The 23054-nt window shown below is 33.7% G+C and overlaps 1 protein-coding gene across 3 annotated transcripts in view; it reads right to left on the bottom strand.

The window, feature by feature from the left end:
• LOC145690075 (uncharacterized) overlaps positions 1-23054 on the bottom strand; it is a 307925-nt gene that overhangs the window by 5284 nt on the left and 279587 nt on the right. For 2 of the 3 annotated variants that reach the window (XM_081764598.1, XM_081764600.1), the window contains 2 exons: positions 21018-21166; positions 10642-10810 (listed from right to left, as the gene is read on the bottom strand). In XM_081764598.1, coding sequence (XP_081620724.1) covers positions 10642-10810; positions 21018-21166 — 318 coding nt within the window. The remainder of the gene's footprint in view (positions 1-10641; positions 10811-21017; positions 21167-23054) is intronic. The other variant, XM_081764599.1, reaches the window with a different exon arrangement.

Below are 23054 nucleotides of genomic sequence, written 5' to 3'. Positions count from 1 at the left end.
TCGCATTGAAATCCCTTAATAGAATTTTCATATGATATCGCGGGAGTTGGTCAAATACCCGTTCTACTTTTTCGTAAAAGCTGTCTTTTATATCGTCATCCTTATCTTCTGTTGTGAGATGAACATTTAAAACAGTAACCGACGACGAGACGCTCACAACTTGAAAGCTAAATATCTATATTTAGTGCCTTTAGTCTGTTTGGGGGAGAGTATATCTACAGGAATTCATCTTTAAATGGGTGTAAAATCTAACAATTGCATGTGATTACTAACAACGTTCCTTTTGTGCTTAGTACAGTACAAAATTTGTTAACAATATTTGATTTGTAGGGTTGTATGGCTAGTTAGGATTGTCTTTTAGATTCCCAAGCCCGCCCTCAGTAGTGTTTTCTTTGTCAAGCTTCGCTTAGATTTTTTTAAAATAGAATCTTCGCGTGTTACATGTATTTTGATTGACAAAAATTTGAGGTAGGCAAACGTCCAAATTAGTTCATAGCATACGTGGCCAAAAGTTCTTTACGCCAAGGCTAATTCTTTTACGTTAAAATTTCAGATGCTACTTCACTTTTACTTTAATTCACTTTTATTATAAACTAGCATTTACTTGTCTAACTTCAACGGTGAATTCATTTTTCTAGTTGTGAATCAATGAAATTAGACTATCCTTTTATCAGAGACAGATTTGATTGTAAATAAATATTAACACGGTTTTCTTTTGAGTTTGGATCAAACAAAACTGAAATGGCACAGATTTATTAATAAAGCAAAAGTTGTTAATGAAAATTAAGACCTAGTTGGTAGAGTGGCTAGCACGTATGCCCTTTTTGATGCACGTGGTCTCTGGTTCAATTTCCGGTAAAAGAGAATTGAAATTTAAACATATTGCGGTGGTTTGTATTCCACCTTAACTTGTAGGTCCACATCTTATATAGCGTCTGTGCTTAGAAGAGACGCTGCACTCCAATAAATAAATAAATAAATAAATAAATAAAACTTTATGTGTCGTTATTATAATTTCTATAATGATTCTAATTGAATAAGGTGGGAAACCCGGGTTCAATTTCCAGCGGGAGCTCACGTGGTTCGGATTCCATGTTAATCAATAAGTCCCGTCTCATATAGCCTCGCTGCTGAAAGAGACGTTAAACGCAAAATCAACTCATCTCTAATTGAATAAGGGCCACGGTGGCTCAGTGGTAGAGCGTTCACCTCTGTTGCCTGAAGTCCTTGGTTCGACATAAGCTCGCACCGAGTGGACTTTATGGTGGACAAACATCATGTGTTTTTTCTCGGGATTTTCCCGTTTCCTCCCACTTTCTTCATTCCACCATTTCATTCATTTCTCGTCATCACCGTCTCCTTTAGCCTAGCCGGCATAACCGTGGGACGTAAAACTTAGAGATTTCATTTTTCTAATTGAACAAGTAGCATACTGATCCCTCTTAAGACTGCGTAATAAATACAGAATATATAGAACTTGTAAATAAGTAGTTTTGTATTAAATTCATTGTCCATATTTTTATAAGTATTTTTGAAAATAGAGCCTTTGTGACAATTTTGTTTTTACTAATAACTTCAAAAGGAATTAAATAGTTAAACGATACCTTTCAATGGTTTACAGTAAACAAAATTATAGATACCATAACATATTTATAAACAAAATTAAAATCTTAAGATTAGACTTATGTATTTCTATTTAAAATTAGGTCATTCATTCGGAAAAGAAGTATACTTTTCTACGAAGTTCTACTTTCAAACGGAACAGTATAATTTAAAAAATCACTTTAATGCATATGGAATTTGTTAATAATTTATTATAGTCATCGAACATGTCTCTTTGAAATATAAATAATTTTATTCCTATATCCCGTGAGAAAAATATGTCGCGCTTATCTACAAAAGCTAATTTTTTTCTTCACTTTAATTTATTACAAATAAGGTTTGCTCAAGACAAAAAAGGAGTTGAGTTTAACGTCCCGTTCAGCAGCGAGGCTATATGAGACGTGGACCTACTGATTAACGTGGAATCCGAACCACATGAGCTCCCGCCGGGAATCGAACCCGGGCCTCCCACGCCAAGACAAGAAAGGAATATAACTTTCTATATATATATATATATATATATATATATATATATATATATCATCATCATAGGTATTCTTTCATTATTGACAGGTCACTTGCTACAACTGAGAAGCTTCCATGTCCCACGGTCTTAAACAAACCTCTTCGTCTCTACGTATGATTTTTCTGTTTTGATATTGTCCATTAATTGTCTCCTTTGCCCTTCCCTCTCTTTCCTGCCACCATACCCTCTAACAAGTTCCTCATGATACAGTTCCATCTTATCCAATATCCCAACCAGTTTCTCTCCCTCTTCTTAATAATATCTAAAATTGTTCTTTTTCATCCACTATTTCTAACACCCTCTCATTCATTTTCTGTTTGACCCAGCTAATTCTTCCCATTCTTCTGCACGCCCACATTTCGAAAGCTTCCAATCGTTTTTAATCTTTCTTGCGTAATGTTTCTGACGCCAATACTCCACACGAAGCATTGTATCAGTCTTTTTCTTAACTCTCTAACTATACTAATAACTTTCAATACGAAAGTTCTTCGTTCGTCTTCAATTCAGGTCAATTGACTTGGACGTTTTTCAAAACTTTCACAGTTTCTTTTACTAATTTCTTTCAAATTTCGATTTCGTTCCTCAGTTGGACTTTTTTTTTCGAAGAACTATCATCAAATTTATTTTTAAGGTGACGTTTTTTAAAGACTAGATATACAATTTGTTCTCAAATTTAACATTTCCTAACTTTATTTAATGAGTACCGTTGGTCATCTTGAAAGTAGTTGAAAAATAATAATGGCTAAGGATTCTAAAAATATAAATGATTGCACAGTAAATATTTCAAAAGAATTTAATTAAAGGAGGAAGTTATTAAAAAGTTCACTTTTCAATTAATAACACAACCACATACAAAAATAAATAAATAAATAAAAGTTCTGTGCACCAGACCCCAGGGTATGGATTCAACGCATTTTGTTACACAGAATCCAAATTTCGAAACCCCAGGATGATTGACCGTGTCATTTTTTATGGGCGAAAATCTTGAGCGATTTTGAGTGGGAGAATACACGTAATACAGCCATACAAAAAACGAAAGTTCGGTGCAGCAGACCTCAGAGTATGGATTCGATGTATTTTGTTACACAGAATCCAAATTTCGAAACCCTAGGACGATTGACCGTGTCATTTTTTATGGGCGAAAATCTTGAGCGATTTTGAGTGGGAGGATACACGTAATACAGCCATACAAAAAAACAAAAGTTCGGTGCAGCAGACCCCAGAGTATGGATTCGATGTATTTTGTAACCCCAGGAGAAGTGACGGTGTCAATCTTGTTTTATGGGCGAAAAATGTGTATTTCTCCTTATCCAAACTCGATCATATTTTTCGCCCATAAAACAAAATCGACTGGTCAATCGTCCTAGGGTTTTGAAATTTTGATTCTGTGTAATAAAATACATTTAATTTCTATCCTGAAATCCGATGCACAGAACTTATATTTTTTGTATGTGTGGTTGTCTAATAGTAAAAAAAGATCAAGTGTATAGACAGAGATCGCAACATAGTAATACTAATATGATATTACTTTAAAAATATCTAAAATTGTGAGGTATTAAATAATAAATAAATAAATAAATATCTTGGAAATAGAACAAACATTTTGACGGTAAGACCACTAGGCTGGACATATTTCTTAGATTTAATTGTATTATAAATTTACAGATTCGCTCGCATTCAAATTCAAATTTAAATAGAAGAAGAAAAGAAAGAAAGCAAAGCAAATAAATAAACAAACATAAATATCTATAACAAATGTTTTACGTAAAGATGACTATAGCAAGTAATTACAAAGTTTATATCCACATATATCAACCCAACGTGTATATAAAATTAGCATTTAACATACGAGAATTCAGTATTGAGTCCATTATAATATCACAAATCTATATATATACAGTGCATTTATAGGAATCTCAATATAAGATTATGAAATACCTAAAGTTTAGAATTTAAGAAAGAGATTAATATCTATATATTTTGAACAGTAGAGAAATTAAACTAGATTTGTGTTTTTGTATAATAAAAACTTACGGATAAAGCGTCGTCAATTCGTGGCCTTGTACACTTATATTTTTGTAGACTTTTCTTTGAAATTTTGTAAAAGGAAGGATACCAAATTTAGCTCGTGCTTAAAGAATAAATCTCGCGCATAAACAATCTGTGTGCATGTCTTTGTTACGCTTGAATTAGAGGAATTTAGTTCATTATTAAAATTCCAGTAATGACAAGGTTAGACGTAGAAGTTTAAAAAAAAAAAAAAAAAAAAAAAAAAAAAAAAAAAAAAAACCACTAACACATTAGCAAAAGGTTGTGATGTCGCCTTTAAATATAGGTTCTGGTCTTTGTTTACTTTTATAAATACTATAAATATTTGCAGTTGAACAACAATAACACTTTCGATTATATTATGGTTTTCGAAATGAAGAAAGATATGAATAGAACAAAACTAAATGTAGTTAACACCTAGTCAGATACAATGATTTATAAATGTCAATGGTAAACTGGAGAATTGCATCTTTTATTCTATAGTAAAAAATAACTGAAAATTTTGAGAATTCAACTAAAGTAGCTCGAATGATAGATGAAGTTTTTGGCCTTCAGTTCAACCCACAAAATCAACAAAAAAATAACATTTGAGTAGTTTCAGAATAGTGCAGGCTAAACAAGCATTCAATAGGAAAAGAGAACTGCTAACATCAAGAAATATGTCGTTGGACGTTTTGTAAACGATTTATTAAGACTCTGACATGGAGCGTGGAGCTGTACGGATCAGAGTCGTTGACATTGAGAAAAGCTTAAATATCCAAGCTGGAAGCATTTGAAATGTGTTGGCACAGAATGCTGCGCATATCATGGACTTAAAGGAAAAGGAATGAAGACATACTAAAGGGAGCTAATGAAGGACGACAGATTATGAAGATAATACGAAAAAGAAGAAGCATGCTTGGCCATCTTATTCAGCATTTCGATTGGATCACCGTGTTGATAGAGAGAAAAGCAGAAGGAAAACCAGGAAGAGGAAGACCAAGAATAGAATAGACTGGTTACCAAAATGAATTTCAAATTACAGTTACTTCATTAAACATATATATACAGTGCATTTATAGGAATCTTAATATAAGATTATGAAATACCTAACGTTTAGAATTTAAGAAAGAGATTAATATCTATATATTTTGAACAGTAGAGAAATTAAACTAGATTTGTGAAGCATTCTTATTCTGAATTAATAATTTTCCTCACGTATATTGTTAGTAGGAGTGTATTTTACTTTTAGTCTTATATCTTGGTAGTTTTAAACGAAAAGAACGCTTTAATAATTCGTTAAGAAGATTGATTTTGGACTATATTCTTCCAGAAAGAAATATAAAAAAATCTTTGAGTTTTAACATTACAAGATTATGCCCTTTAGGCTAAAGAAGATGGATGATTAATGGAAGTTATTACTTATTAAAGGAATTGATAGACAGAGGATATATGAAGAAATGGAATGTTGTTCACCACAAGCTCACGCGGGCTAAGATCGAACCAGAAACATTTACGGAGTTTCAAAAATCATATTGCCGACTTTATTAGCCGGGTGTGTAATTTTGCAGATTTTACTCCACCTAGTAGTGACATCATAGAAATTAATAAGGTTAATGAACAGATTGCCCATCTTTAGTTTGTAAATTTTTGGAGTCATTCCATATTTAATAAACCTCTAGATAAGCATTAAAGAAGTGATCTATAATTAAATAAGATTATATTAGTTTTAGAGTGAAAGGAAAATAAGGATCCTTACTTGTTAAAAGAAGGTGTCTTATTAAAAAGAACTAAAGGTAAAAAAATATGGAGGCTGTGATTCCTCAATCTTTAAGATATACAGTTATAAAGTATTGGCATGAAGAATTAGTAGGGAGATGTCATGGTGGAATTCAAAAGACTATAGGAAAAATTACCTCCTGCTTTACTTGGAGTAATGTGTTCTCTAAAATTACTGAATTTGTACGTCGGTGTGAAATCTGTCAAAATACCAAAGAGCTAAATCACAAAACCTTTGGTATTTATTATTCAAAAAGAGTCAATATACCAGAATAATGTACACCATTTAGATTGTATGGGACCATGACCATCCAGTAACAGACATAAATATGTAATTGTGTTTGTCCACTACTACTGAGCCACCGTGCTCCCTAATTTTTTCCAGCTGGTTGAATTGGACTTGGTTCAATCCTGATCAATAACACCGTGTTACAGTGGTTTTCTTTCCTGAAAGTTATTCACTGATTGTAGTTGTATGTCATGCCCTAATCTTAAAACCATAAGTCGTTCGTTTGTATCAGCCTCCATTTTCTCAAAATTGGGGAAAAAGGGATTTTTAATAATAAATTTTCCTTTCTCAAGTTGGAAACACTTCCTGCTGTGTAGTTGCAACACTATGTAAAAGTCTGTATTTGTGGAATTGTGGATCATTATTTAGACTTCCTTATTTGCGATTTTGCTGCAGGTAGAAGGACTGGGATGTTATACACTGGAAATATAGAGCTCTTATTGTTGACCACTTAACCTGAGGGGCAAAGATAAAAGTGTGTTGCTGGATATCACTCTTAAATTTTTTTCTAAAAAGTACTTGGGTGAGTTGTGTGCAGTGAGTCCTGTCGAGAAATTGCTTGAATAACTCTAAGAGATTGTGTTACATATGTGGGAGAGTGACTGTTAAATCCAATGTTACACAGGTAACACCGCTTGTGAATAAAGCTCATGAATTGTACTTTGAGTGCAAAGTTGGGGATCAGGATAAAAATATGGGCTCCACATGTGCTTGTTCTGTGAATCTTTGGGGGAGGTTGAATGGAACACACAAAACAACACCATTTGCTGTGCCAACGGCGTGGCATGAGCCGAAAGACCGTTGTTATTTTAGTTTAACAAGCATAAGTGGAATAACCTCAACAACAACAACAACAAAAAAAAAAAAAAAGTCAATCATATACCCAAATTTGCAATCCCCTGTTCGAACCCTTCTACAGGAAAGAGTTAATTATGCCTGTTCCATCGAGGAAATGGTCGTTGGATGGTTCTGATGAATGTGGTACTTCCATAGATCGTGATCCGAAATTGAAGAATCGGAAGATCCAGCATACACTGAAAAATCATCGGAGCAGCATTTGCACTTGTCTAAGTCTCAGGCTGAACTATTACTTCGAGACTACAAAAGTGGAACCTTATAGAGAAGAACACAAAATAGCTAAGTATCGTTTTCGCGGATGTGATCTAGTTAAGTTTTTCGATTCTCACGAAGGTTTGTATGTATGCGGACTCATGTCTACATTGAGCGTTGATTACGATGTGAATGATTGGCGGTTATTAATTTATTATTCCAAATTCAGTCTAAAAGCCGTGTTATTACACAATGGAAATAGCGACCCTGCCATTCCGGTTGCTTATGTTGTAGGCATGAAAGAAACATGCAGAAATATGAAGCTTTTACTTGAAAAACTTGAGTACACGGAACATTCATGGTTCATTTGTGGTGATTTTAAAGTTCTTGCCCTAATTTTGGTGATGTAATCGGGGTACACGAAATATTGCTGTTTGATGTGCGAATGAAACAGTAGGGCAAAAGATCAACCCTACAACTCAAAACAATGGCCTCCAAAGAAGTTTCTGACTTCCAAACAGAAAAGTATTAGTTACGAACCTGTTGTAGAACCGCAGAATGTGTACTTACCGCCATTACACATAAAGGTGGGATTAATAAAGGTTTTCGTCAAGGCTCTAGATAAAGAGGGTGGTTGCTTCCGTTACCTGTAGGCAATATTTCACCGTATCACAGATGAAAAACTTAAGGAAGGGACACTCGTTGTACCAGAAATGAGAAAAGTGATGAAAGATCCAAAATTTGACGAAATCCTGACCGAAAATGAGAGAAGAGCGTGGGCTGCGCTGAAGAATGTGGTAAATTCTTTTCTGGGAAACAGAAAATCTGAATATGCCCAAATTGTTGAAAAACTAATACTGAGTTTTCAAGAAATGGGTTTGCAACATATCTTTGAAACTTCGTTCCCTCCACAGTCACTTGGACTTCTTTTCCGAGAACTTAGATGCAATATCAGACGAACAGGTAAAAAAAAATCATCAAACAATTCGTGTGCTGGAAGGAAGATACTCGGAGAAATGTGAGGTCCCAATGCTAGCTGACTATTGTTGGACCGTGCAAAGAAAACATGAGGGTGCGTACAAAAGGAAACACCGATAAGAACGTTTATAAATTGTGAAGCAAGATAGTTTTCTTATTTTGCTTTAGTAACAGACAATATGGAAGTACGTGCAAAAGGTAACACCTATAACATTTTGTAGAGAAGTACAGTTTTCTTATTTTATTTCACTTCTGTATATTGTGTTTCACTAATTTTGTTTCAATACATATTTTATTTGCATTTTAAGTTAATGTTTATATTTGCATTTAGGTCTTTACTCATTATAATGTAACTATGAAGCGCGTGGATGAACCTACTTCCCCAATTGTCCGTCAAACAAACAAAAAGCATTCTCAGGCACATATGTAGATGCCCATAAGATCTTTCCCAAGAAAAAACCTCTGAAAAGTAGGCAATTTTGTCACAAAATCGTTCAAACTGTAGAAACAATTGCATAAAACCAGTTTTTCTAAATGACAATCAAGGGGACAAATGTTTTCTTGAGGCACTTATGGTCAGGCATTAGTAGGAATTTGTATCTGCAAAGTGTCCTCTAAATTTCATACGGGTCGTTCAAAATGTAGACGGGCTTTACGAGCTCTGTAATGTTTAACTTAGCATATTACAGAGGTTGTTCAGCCTACGTTTGGCCGATTTCGTTCCTTCCTCCTCCCGGGCAGAATGGACTCACCCGACCTGGCTCGTGGCGTCCTGCAGTGTTGTGCAGTGGCTTCCTGGGAACGGAGTTGTTTTTAAGCGCGGACGACAATAACGCCCAAAAAAGGACCATTGTTGTGAGTATTGTGTTAAATTTATTTCCAAGTGTGTGGGTTTCCGCTCTGTGACCAAAATGCCGCCCAAACTAAGCCGGTTTTGGGAAGGCTATGTTGCGGCTCTTTATGACGCCCACTTTAGTGTTTCTGTGATTAGAAAACAATGCAAGAAGAATGGTTGCAATATCAGTTTGAGTGGAATAAAAAATGTTATTAAAAAGTACAAGGGCAACGAAGCTCTACCATTTGGATCACCAACAAAGTTGCTTAGGAAGCGGGAATGCACCAAGGCCATCTCCACCATGCAGAGGAAACTTCGCAAAATGGCAATGTAAGAAAATCCGCCAACACAAAGGTGTATGGCTAATCGTCTTGACGTGTCTTTGGGGACTGTGAGCCGGCGTTACACCATCAACTCAAGCTGGAAAGTCATGAAAGCTCGCGGCCATCTTCTCACGGATACCCACCAAAAGGAACGAAAGTGTAACGCCCGGAAGCTGTAGACATCTGGTAAAACAAACGCTCGATGAAGCATGGATTTACCTTTCCGACTGCGGCAAACCGAGAGCCATCATGTACCGAGAGAAAGGCGCCAGGAACTTCAGAAGGTAGGTCCGTGTCTGTAAAGAATCCTTCCCAAAAGGGTTCATGGTCGTTACTGGCTACTGTTACCGAGGATGGCGAAGAACTGCAAAATAAATTCGCAGTATTTTTAGGAGCAGATCATGCGGCCGATCTACGAGCATGAGATTCCAACAATGTACGGAAATGACGCCAATCTGGTGTGCATTCACATGGACAAGGCCTCATCACATACCTTACGATCGTCCCTCGCATTCTACAGGGAGATGGAAGAAGCAAATGGTATGCAGGTGATACCTTTCAATGAGGTTCCTGTTAAATCTCCAGATGCAAGTCCTATGGACTATTGTGGATTTGGATTGCTAAGCCGGCTTTGGGAAAACGGCGTGTGACAACTGTGGAAGGACTTTTGAAAGCTGTGCAAAGGGAATGGGACAATGTTCCCCTCCCAGTTCTTCAGAGAAGCCTATTACAGTGGAAATTACGCTGTCGGGCTATTGTTAGGAACAAAGAAAAACACATCGAACACTTAAGGACCTGGCGCCATGGATTCTTCTTAATTTTTAAGTAAGTCGAAATTGGCCAAATGTAGACTGAACAACCTCTGAAATCATATTATATCTGACAGTGAGAACTTCAATCGGTTATTTCTCAGAATTGGAGGCTGATACAGAAATTCCAGTTACATCACTGTAATCAGTGTAAATAGTTCAGTAGGAGTCAGTTATTCCTTTTCAGGAAAGATAAAAAAAGTTAAAAATTTGTTGCACATTGTAATTTATTTTACACAAAATATAAGGATACTTGAAAGACATACATTAAATACTAATATTTGATTTGATTTTTGATTTTAAATTGACAATAAACATAGATTTAGACTCAATGCTGAATTTACAATTTCAACTATTATTGGCGAAAGTGAAGCGTGTTGCTGTCAGTGGATTGGTATAGATGGATAAAATTTCATAATCACCTGTGCTCTGAAGTGAATGACTTGTTGTGACCAAGAAGTTGAGTGGCCAACACCGACCTGTGAATGTCGAGAGCTGTGTTCTTCCTCTTCTTCCCTGCCGAAGATTCGGAACAACGTTCTTCCACCGCCTGGAGCCTCGTCGCTCTTTCTGCCAGCCAGAAACCCCAACCTACAAACGGATAGACTTCAATTAATTATCAGCTATCACTGTGATTATATTAACATCTATACAGATAAAAAAAGGATATTCGTAAATTATTCATTTAGTTAATTTAATAAAGTCTTTTACTACAAGAAATATTAATGTAAAAATAAATTTACTACGATAAAGATTATGATTCAATAAGATCGGTGATCTCTTTTGTGACTCTTGCAAGCCACTAAAGTACAATTTTTCATCTTCGTACTGTGAATCATATTTACAGCACCTCTATTCATAGTGGAATACGTTTTCTTTAACAAAAATAACTAATTCATTCTTTCTTTTCCTTTTTCTTTTCCTCTTTTTTTGAAACATACCGAACATATCTTTAAAAGTGTGTATATAATTATGTCGTTCTTTCTTTTCTTTTTTTCTTTTTGAAATATACTGAAAATATTTTGAATAAAAGTATGTTCCTTATCAAAATGAATAATTTGCGAATACCATGTGCTGTACAATAGAGCGCTTCATGTTGATTGAATAGTGAGAACCAGTGGCAACTGTTTTACGAGTAAATGAAAATTTAAGTCACATACGAGTAGTTCGATAATAGATTCTTTATCTATACAAATTTTGTAAAAATCCAACGAATGTTATACTGATGCTTGTATGTATGCATATTTGGTTTTTATATAACTGAAAAACTATTGAGCAGATTATAGTACAACCCTCATCTGCAATCTCAGAATGGCTATAGAAAGTGATTTCGTTAGGTCTCGAAATTCATCAAATGGAGTGTATCCACTGTTGGCAAAACAAGAAAGCTAGTTAGTTAGTTATGCTCTCTTGACTTTTATATAGGAAAATGCATTTAGCGACTAAGTGGATGGGAATTCCTGTAAAACTTTTAAGTCTTGCCAGTGAGTTTCCCCGCCCAGATTCAACTAATCTTACGTTACGGGTGAAGAATAGGCATTTCATCTAGTTTTAAGATAAAATATTAGAGTAATTAAATTGAGAGATATCTAAATATGAAGTGAGTGATGTAAAATAATGGGTAACAAGAACTTTCCGAGTCAATTCGAAATTAGTTGATGTTACTTTGAAAGAGGTATTTTGGAATTTTCATGATAAAAGTTCATGTGCACCTAGTTTCAAAGCAAACTCTTTATTATCATTATCATTATTATTATTATTATTATTATTATTATTATTATTATTATTATTATTATTATTATTATTATTATTATTATTATTATTATTATTATTACAAGCATCAATTACCCGCTTCACTGGGTTAAATTAAAAAAAATAGTAATATGTTTCGTTAGTCAGTCACTTTTTTACTATTACTAAAGCGCTCCTTGATACTGGTAATTTTCGATGGTTTTTATATATCCGTCTCCTCCCCATGTTGCGGGGTACGGCATCGGAAGTGTCATTGTTTACCTCAGCGACCCCAAAAAGTATGAATTCGACAATGATATTGGTCATTTTGATTATATATATATATATATATATATATATATATATATATATATATATATATATATATATATATATACCCTCCCACAAATTTTGCGGGGCTGAATTTGTATTTAAATGGCATCAGAAGTGTCACTGTTCATCTCAGCGACCTCAAAAACTATAGATTCGACACTAATATCGGTCATTTTCGATCATTTGTAAATGTCTTTCCCTTCCTTTAAGTTACATCATCAAAGTGATATGACAAAAATTATCTCATGTTCAAACTTCATCTAGGTTGAAAATTTGATCGAGATCGGTCCGATGGTTCAAGAGTTATTAAGTTTTATTTATTTTTATATATATCTTCCGCTCCTACCGCCTCCCATAAGTTCTATTGTCAAAGTGAATAGATAAATACCATCCCAGGCCCGAACCTCATCTATGTTGAAAATTTGATCTAGATCGGTCAGATGGTTCAAGAGTGAAGTCACATATACAGTCACTTTTATTTTTTTTTTTAGATATATCTCTGCCTCCCCCCCACCCCCTACGTTGTACCGTCAAAGTCAAATGATAAAAATTATCCCAAGCCCAAACGTCATCTATGTTGAAAATTTGATCGAGATCGATTGAGTGGCTCAAGAGTTATTAAGTTTTATTTATTTTTATAGATTTCTCTCCTCTCCTCCCCCTCCCCCTAAGTTCTACCGTCAAAGTGATATGATAAAATCCACCCCAGGCCCGAACTTTCCATATTGAAAATCTGATTAAGATCGGTCCTGTGGTTAAAGCGTGATGAAGTCACAAAGACAGTCACTTTTATTTTTATTCTCTTTACATATATCTCCCCCTCTCTCTCTCCTAGGTTGCAACGTAAAAGTGAAATGACGAAAACATCCCAGGCCAGAACCTTATCTATGTTGAAAGTTTGATCAAGATCGGTCTGGTGGTTCAGAAGTTATCAAATTTTGTTTATTTTTATAGATTTCTCCCCTCTCCCTCCCGTAAGTTTTACCGTTAAAGTGATATGATAAAAAGCACCTCAGGTCCGAACCTCATCTATGTTGCATTTTTTTAAAAGATCGGGCGGGTAGTTTAAGCGTGATGAAGTCACAAAAACAATCACTTTTATTTTTATTCTTTTTACATATATCTTCCCCTCCCCCTCCCCTTCATTGCACTGTAAAAGTGAAATGAAGAAAACATCCCAGGCCCGAATCTTATCCATGTTGAAAGTTTGATCGAGATCGTTCGGGTGGTTCAAGAGTTAAGTTTTATTTATTTTTATAGATTTCTCCCCTCCCCTTCCCTAAGTTCTACCATTAAAGCGATATGACAAAAACCGCCTCAAGTCTGAACTTCATCTATGTTGAAAATTTGGTTAAGATCGGTGGGGTGGTTTAAACGTGATGAAGTCACAAAGACAGTCACTTTTACTTTTTACTTTTATTTATTTATTTATTTATTTATTTATTTTACATATATCTCCTCCCTCCCATTCGTTGCACTGTAAAAGTAAGTAAAAGTGAAGTGAAGAAAACATCTCAGGGCCGAAACTTATCTGTGTTGAAAGTTTGATCGAGATCGGTCTGGTGGTTTAAGAGTTATTAAGTTTTATTTATTTTCACATATTTCCCCTCCTCCCCCCTCTCCTAAGATCTACTGTCAAAATGAAATGATAAAAAGCTTCTCAGGTTTGAACTTATATGTTGAAAATTTGACAGATCGATCGGGTGGTTCAAAAGTTATTAATTGACGAACATAGTCACTTTTATTTTTATATTTATTGATTTTTGTATATCTTTCCCTCCATCCCCTCTTCTACGTTGCTCCGTCAAAGTGAAATGATAAAACTCATGCCATTCCTGCACTTCATCTACATTGAAAATGTGATCAAGATCGGTCGGGTGGTTCAAAAGTTATTAAGTTTTATTTATTTTTTGTCCCCCTCCTCCCCCTCCCCCAAGTTCTACCGTCAAAGTAAATAGCTAAAACACTCCCAAGCCAGAACCGCATTTACGTTGAAAATTTGATCGAGATCGGTCGGGCGGTTCAAGAGATTAACAGTCACAAACATAGTCACTTTCAATTTTATAATATAGATTATTATTATTATTATTATTATTATTATTATTATTATTATTATTATTATTATTATTATTATTATTATTATTATTATTATTATTATTATTATTATTATAGGAAGTCTTAGAGAACGGCAATGTCCGTCCATCTGTCTGTTCTGTCGATAGGTATCAGATCATATCCTCTATTTAAACCGAAAGTAGTAGAAAGAGACCACTTACGTTTCAAACATTGCTTCTCATAGAGTAAAAACGGTCAGAAATAGTAAGAAATAGATTACAGACACGGATTCATCACGGCAAGAATTAGTTGTCATCGCAACCATCATTCCTCTACTTAAACGAGAAGTGGTGAAAATAGACAATTATCAATCTCAATGCTGATTGCTATAGTAAAAACCCGTAGTGTCCTTCACTCTATAAAACAAGCCGCCACTGGTACGAACACACAAATTTAGCACATCGAACACAAAAATTCATTCAAAGGCTCACAGCTGCACACATTGGCGTAAGAAGGAAGCAAGCACATATCATTCATCTTACCTTAAGGATTTACTTTTGCCCATTAAAAGTAGTGCAATCACGTTTCGAAACGGTTCCTTTAATTTTCAGAAGAAAAATTAAATAAATAAAACTTCTTAATTTATTTCATTATCTTAATAACTAAATCTATGTAAAGTACAGAATATACAGTAGATATGTAATTTATTATACAATATTAATTGTGAAAAAGAGGAAATTATTCTTAGCACTGTACATTGGGTTTAGTAAAACTGTTAAATTTTACATGCAATCGCTTCGATTGATAATATCAGGGGCCATTTTGACCATAATTTTTATTGAATATATCTTCCGTGAGAAAATTTAACTTATATAGGTGTAATTATAGTCTATGAAAATACATAGAATCAACAGAATTTAAAATAAAAAAAATGCAGTTAATTTTCTCACAAAATTCTTCAAATTGTATTTCCTTAGAAACACTGTTCTTAAGTGTTATTTATTTTAATAAGGATAAACTCTGATCCTATTTTGTACAATCCATGTGGAAACTTTTAGGGATGTAAAGTTTACTGGAGTAAATGACATTTATTAATTATTTATTCATGTTTATATTGTTTAATTACAATTTCAAATATTTATTTTAGGAACAATATATGTATTACTTATTGATATTCATATATTGCATTGATATTTTTTTTTATTATTCCTACTGCTTTGTACTAGTATATTAGTATTATCTTTGTATATATATATTTCATTAATCTTTCAGTGGTAGATTATGAAAAACTATGTTCATTCCATTAAAGAAAAATCCTCACTAGAGTTTATAACATCTTCATCTAAGGATGACACAAATATTTGATTGATATTTCCTATTTTGTTTTTTGCTGTTCCGATAGCATTTTTATAAGAACGATATGTATCAATGACTTGGAATTATTTCTATGCAGGACCCATTTAAGGTAGTGAGAGGGTTCGAAAGTTCATACCTAAGACACCTAGGTACCCCTTGAAATACATGGTTAACAGAAAATAAGTATTGCTGTTCAGAGAACTCTGGAGACGTAACCACTTGACAGAATGCAACCAAACTTGGTAGGGGTATATCTGGGAATATGCAGAAGCGATTGGTTGTATAAAATAAAATTAGTTCCAATTTTCGCCACCAGAGGTAACTGTGGCGCTGTACAACACCAAGAAGTGCAGCATGGAAGGAAAACGACACTAGTGACGCTAAATGATAAGAAAGGCTGTAATTACTTCTCCTGTGGCTCTCGTGATATTGATTACCAATGCTATTAATGTCTCGTAGTCAGTGGCGGATTTACAAGAAGAGGGGGCTTTTGAGCTGAAGCGTCCCTTTAAAATTCTTGGATATCTTACAAAAACAAAGTTAAATGTTAGTTAGTCCTGTGCTCGTAAGTTGCAAGCTTCCCGAAAATTCCAGGAAGAGATTATTATGCCCTCCGCCCGAGGCGAGGCATTGATTTGTACTCATATTAATAACCCCGTGGGTAGTGTTGTGTTATGGGTGAGATAGTGATGTGGGGTTCTGCCCAAAGGCAGGTCTTTGACGTGAAGGTCTCTGGACAAGGGGAACTCATGGTAACTAGTACCGTATGAAATGATGATGACGTTCTAAGAACGGGACCTACAGCATAACATGGGATCCGAATCACGTATCTTCACCAGAAATCAAATCCGGGACCCCTTGATCACAAGGCAAACAGTGTGAGAAGAAAAAGAAGCAAAACATGGGATCACCATCATCAATTCACTTCTGGCACATACCCGTATCAGTGAAACACATGCATTCTTGAGTAAGTACCTGAAAAGGTAATTACAACCTTTCTTATCACTTAGCATTACTAGTGTCGTTTTTCTTCCACGCTGAACTTTCTTGGCGTTGTACAGCACCAATTCGCTGGTGGCGAAGATTGGAACCAATTTTGTTTCCTACACCAACATATTCCCAAATATGTTCCTACCAAGTTTGGTTACATTCGGTAGAGTGGTTACGTCTCCAGAGTTATCTGAACAGCGATACTTATTTTACGATAACCTGGTACTTACTTTACAAGCAAAGTCTAGAACTACTTTATAAATTCAATGAATTTTCCAAACATGAGGTTCGGTGTACTGATGGAGAAACTCCCATAGTAAAGAAACGTAAACTTTATTTTTTCTATCAGACGTACATAAATCTGATCATTAATAATCATGCTATGAATAAAATTCTATAAGATGTCTACCAGATTATGCAGTCTTTAAGAACAACACATGAATATTTACATAACCGTTTATAACCGTTAATTGAGATCAATTTTAATATTTCGCAACAGTCTTTTATCAAATTACATCTTATAATTGGGACGTATTCATTACATAGTAACATCTTTTTTATATTCAGATACGGTTCTAATATCTCATTATATTATTACAATTATTCACAATTCAACATCGTATTTCGTTGAGGGTTGTTTAATAAAACTAGAATTAAATTCTCAATAATATATGTATATAGACATAATCAAAATAATTAATTAATTATCGATCACTATGCTTCTGTAAAACTGCACATCGTAGATAGATAAATACTAACATAATTGCTACAGCTCGATTTAATTTTAATTATTTAATTTTCATGTGATTATTAATTTTAGGTAAGATCACAAATACAATTACAGTTGGTTTTAGCTTCCGACGTTTAATCCGAGGCTTTACTCGTTTATTGATACATATTTCGAATAATATCGATTTTGATACATACACACATATATATATAACCAATCAAAATCACGAAATGTCTTCTTCACCATATTTGATATCAGTTTTCTTTTCGTTTCAATAGTTTGCTTATTAATTTCGATTCGAAAAAGTTGATGATTTCATTTAGATTTTTAAATTTTAGATCATCCAATGCAGATCGGTATCCCTCTCATCATCATCCAAAGTGGTATGAAATGCGAGGGTTCATAGCGGCGCATTATACCTTGGCAAAGGTAAACCTTAATAAGTCTAAAATAAACCATATTACAGTAAAATATACCGTGATTTCTTTATGTTTTAAAAGCGATCTTATTACAAGATCTAGTATTTTCTTATTTTATTATTTATAAATTGCATTATTCAAATGGTCAACATTTAGTGACTTTTCTCATGAGTTGACTTTTTAAAAATAAAGTACGAATAATATCGCTCAGATTTTTTTTTTTTTTTTTTTTTTTTTTACAATTAATAGCTTATAAAAAGACTAGAATTAGAGACCTACAAATTAGTTTGTAAGACTGACTGAAATGGGGCATATCCCAGTATCAATTTTATTTTACAAGGTTTATTTTATTCAAAATCATTGTTTGTGTGTTTCTTTTTTTCAATGCAACAGTGTTATGATTGAATATCATTTTCAAAAATAAAAATTAACGTGGAAATCAATTATAGCAATGTAATCTTCCACTTAATTCAAATTCTCGTTTGATTTTTTGTTATTTAAGGTCACTTGATAAAAAAAAAGTTTTATTCAACTGAAATGAAAGTAAACTTAGTTTCATTTCAATGTTCTTGAACTGAAATTGGTTCAACCATGAATTTGCTTATTGTAGTGTTGGTTATCCACTTCAGGAAATATTCAATACCATAATTAAATTGAAGAAAGAAAATTGAGATACATATAAGAAAAAGGAACAAGGAACTATATATATATATATATATATATATATATATATATATATATATATAGAGAGAGAGAGAGAGAGAGAGAGAGAGAGAGAGAGAGAGAATGAACAGATCTTCAATTGGAGTTTGAAAATATTCGTCCAGACTATTTATTTGCTGTTAGTTCAAAAAATATCGTTTCGATATACACATTAATAAATTTGATAGAAACTGTTTGAAACGAACTTAAAAATGGATAGTTCAAAATATGCATAAGAAGAACAAGGTAGAATTATTACTTTTTAAATCAATAAATTGATGTTATAGTGTACTTATACAGCAAAAAAGAAAAATTCGGATGAGACAAAAAAAAAAGTATTTAATTTATAATAAATTATATTTTGAGTTTTTGGATTCAGGAGAAAAAGGGGAACAAGGAAGCAATATTGAGTCTACGGTTAATCATGGAACAGCACATCAGATTAAACAAACCAATTGTGATAGCATTTGTAGATATAGAAAAAGCTTTCGACAACGTAGATTGGAATATCATGTTCAGAGTGTTGAAAAATCTGAAGGTGAATTACAGAGACAGAAGAATAATATACCAGCTTTACACGAAGCAGACAGCTGTTATAGGAAGAGATCAGAAGGAAGCAAGAATAAAAAGAAGTAAGGCAAGAATGTGGACTTTCACCTCTCCTGTAGAAGAGTCTATATAGAAGAGGCTATTAAAGAATTCTTTGATAAAAACGAGAAAGGCCAGGTTTTCTGCACAATAAGGTTTGCTGATGACATAGCACTGATAGCGGAGAACGAAAAGAACTTACAGGAAGCACTTTCAAACTTGAACTACCAACTGGAAAAAACATGCAAAATAAAGATAAACAAGAAGAAAACCAAAGTGATAAAGTGTAGAGGAGCAGGACAGGAAGGGGCAAACGTATGGCTAGAGGGATAGAAAATCGAAGACTTTAAGATGTTCCCCTATTTAGGAAGTCTAATATCCTCGGACGGAAGAAGTGAAGAAGACCTAAGTTCAAAGCAGGCTAAACAAACATTCAATAGGAAAAGAGAACTGCTAACATCAAGAAATGTGTCGTTGGACGTTCAAAAACGATTTATTAAGATTCTGGTATGGAGCATGGCGCATTACGGACCAGAGACGTGGACACTGAGAAAAGCTGAAATATCCAAGCTGGAAGCATTTGAAATGTGATGTTGGCGCAGAATGCTGCGCATATCATGGGCTGAAAGGAAAAAGGAATGAAGACGTACTAAAGGGAGCTAATGAAGGACGACAGATTATAAAGATAATAGGAAGAAGAAGAAACAGCATGCTTGGCCATCTTATTCGACACCCCGATTGGATCACTGTGCTGATAGAGGGAAAGGCAGAAGGAAATCCAGAAAGAGGAAGACCAAGGGTAGAATATCTAGATGCAGTTAATTATCAAAGTATAAAACAGCTCTCCCAAGGAAGAGAAAAGTTTTAAAATTTCCATCCCACCAACCTATGGTTGAGGTGAGAAAGAAGAAGAGATTTTGAGTTAGGATATCAATAAATGTAATGAAATTGAAAAATCATTAATTGCTTTCAAAGTTATAAAGCTTATAACTTAATGTATCGAAATAATTTGACGTAAGGACTATACTACAATGGTTGATGTTCAACTAAAAATAAGTGATTTCAATAACGAGGAGTAAGATAATTAGCTAAGAACCATTATATCTCCTTGAAACGATTCATTAAGTATTCACTCAGAACAAACCTAACACTCTAAATTATTTTGTTAAAACTTGGGTATTATTTTAATTTGTTCTAATTTGGGAAACGTAAATTAATATTAAAACTGTAAGATTTCTTAAAATGGAAAGCAAGATGTACCTCAGATTTTATTTTTAACAAAATTAATTTGCAAATAATAACATCTTACTAAAAGAGTCTCCTCTTATTATTACTATTATTATTATTATTATTACTACTACTAGTAATAATACTACTACTAATAACAACTATTTCGTATATTGGATATTGTTGAGAGAACCCCCATAAACTTCAGCATTCGGCCTTTACTTGTCTTAAATGGGCCCTGTTTATATGTTGTGTTTCGTTTCCTATTTCAGTACTATTTATTTAAGATTGGTATTTAACAATGGTTTATTGGTATTTAGCAACAGTATAGAATTCGGTTAGGTTAGGTTAGGTTAGGTTAGGTTAGGTTAGGTATGCCAGTACAAATCAATTTTCTGACATTTTATTTTCTATAATAATTCATTTTTAAAATGAAAGCATTTTTTTTAACACGTTACTAAAGCAATACTAGGAATAATTTCGAGCTCTCAATTTATCTCTAAGCATTGTTTTACATTGTATAATTCAAAGCATTGTATAACACACTGCAAAACGTTTAAATTTCATGGTTTATTTTCTAAAGAAAGATATACAGTAACATACGTTAGATTTGAAATTAACTAAATTTTTGTGTTTTACATTAAGAAAAGGTGTAATAACTACTTACAATCTATTACTCTTCCCTCGAGGCAAGTCCTTGGACCAAGGCTTTCTTAACTTGAGTCTGGTGAAGAAATTGCTCCGTGATTCAGGACATTCGGGCTCTGGCAGTTGGGATTCTGGCTCAAAGCGACGAGGTTGGATACACTCCGTGTTCTGGGAATAAATGCAACCACCTACGTCATCAGCCTAAATCTCTCTATATAGATACAGGTCGGAAGTATCTTTTATCTTAATAATTAGAGAAATGATTAAATCCTGAATTATTCAATGCTCCATTCCATGCTTCCATGAATCAATTGAGAACTCGGTGAAGGTAAAAATACAGAAAATAATTTATTTCTTTATTACTTACAAGCAAACGTTCGGATGGGGCAGAAAAAAAAAAAAAACTTAATGTTTTCTTCTTTCCTTATATAAAGCATATCAAAATAAGTATTCGTGCAAATTTTTACAACTCGACTGCCATTGGTTTGACAGGAAAATAAATTTAAAACTTGTCCCCTCACCACCTTTATAGGATTTTCCTCTTCTGAGTAAATCATACAATCTTACTTAGACGCATATAACTCAATCCCTAATTAAAATAGAAATACAAGTTATACTTCATTTGAATTCCAATTAATGATCTTCCCGTAGGTTAAACTTTAGTTTGAATGCTACCGAAAACAGAGAAATAACAGAGGGAGATTTTGAAAATTTCCCAACGAAAATATTCGTTTCCTGATTTTATTCGCCTGTAACTTGACAACACTGCCTCAAAGACAAACAAGAAAGTATTGAGGCATCTCATATTTTAAAGGTACTACGTGAATGTTACGTTCATTGCTCCAATAATATCTGTGAAAAAATACAATATGTTCTTACTTGTAATAATACTGACTTCAGGAAAAGCGGAAGATAATGTTCATTTGTACAGTTTCTAATTGAATTGTCGGTACAATCTATACCTCGCTTGAATTGAAATTAACTGGGGTTCCCTCCGTTATAAATTTAGTTTGAGCACTTCCAAAGTAGGGAAATAACGAAGGGAACTTTGGAAAATTTTCATACAAAATTGTTAATTTCCTGATTTTATTCGCTTGTAGCTTTTTAAATACATTTATTAGAAAGTAATATAAGTAAATGGCTTGTACTCACTCTAAAAAACAAAGTTTTCTTCTAAGTAGCGCTTTCGGAAAACCTCGTTTCCATCTTCAGCCTAGAAACAATTCAAAGAGGATTTAAGACACGGGGGAGAAATGTGGATAGGTAAAAAATGATTGAAAGGATTTAAAATATGTGAAGCACAAGTCTACTTGTCAAAAATAAACACATGTTAATGGTCACTCACTCGTCACTGTTCACTGTTTCTTCTTTGCCTTCCAGACAGCAGAAAAATGTAGTAAAAAGACTGCTTCAAATCATATTTATGTCTTCTTTATTAAGTTGAGTATAGGTTTCTCTTCATCGAGGTTTCAGAAGTTCCTCCTAAATCTATAGAAAAATACATAACAAATTTTAAAGCTTTTTTTCTTTATTATTGATTCTGAACAAAGTTGTGGCGTTTATCGGGTTAAATGTCAGTGTGACAAAATATATATAGGTCAAACAAAAAGGAATATTTGTACCAGAATAGCTGAGCACAGTCGCACATCGAAATTTCGTAATTTACAACAGTTATCCGGATTGGCAGTGCATCTTAAAGACAATAACCACAGCATTGCTAATTCATGTTTGAAAGAGAAAGCAAAAACAATAACGGAACGAAAAATTAAAGAAGTCTATTATATTTATTAAGAGAAACCTACACTCAATTTAGATAAAAAGGGTATAAATATGATTTGGACCAGTCTTTTTACTGCGTATTCCGCCGTCTGGAAGGTAAAGAAAAATACAGTGAACAACAGTGAACAGTGACGAGTAAGCGATCATTAACATGTGCTCATTCTTGACAAGAAGACTTGTGCTTCACATATTTTAAATCCTTTTAACCATTTTTTACTTTATCTATTCACATTTCTCCCCCATGGTTTAAATTCCCTTTGAATTTTTTCTAGGCTGA

Source organism: Thermobia domestica, chromosome 7, assembly GCF_964235325.1.
Source record: "Thermobia domestica chromosome 7, izTheDome1.hap1.1, whole genome shotgun sequence".
Lineage (NCBI taxonomy): Eukaryota > Metazoa > Arthropoda > Insecta > Zygentoma > Lepismatidae > Thermobia > Thermobia domestica.
The sequence above is the reverse complement of the archived record's forward strand: the minus strand, read 5'-3'. Positions and strand labels throughout refer to the sequence as shown.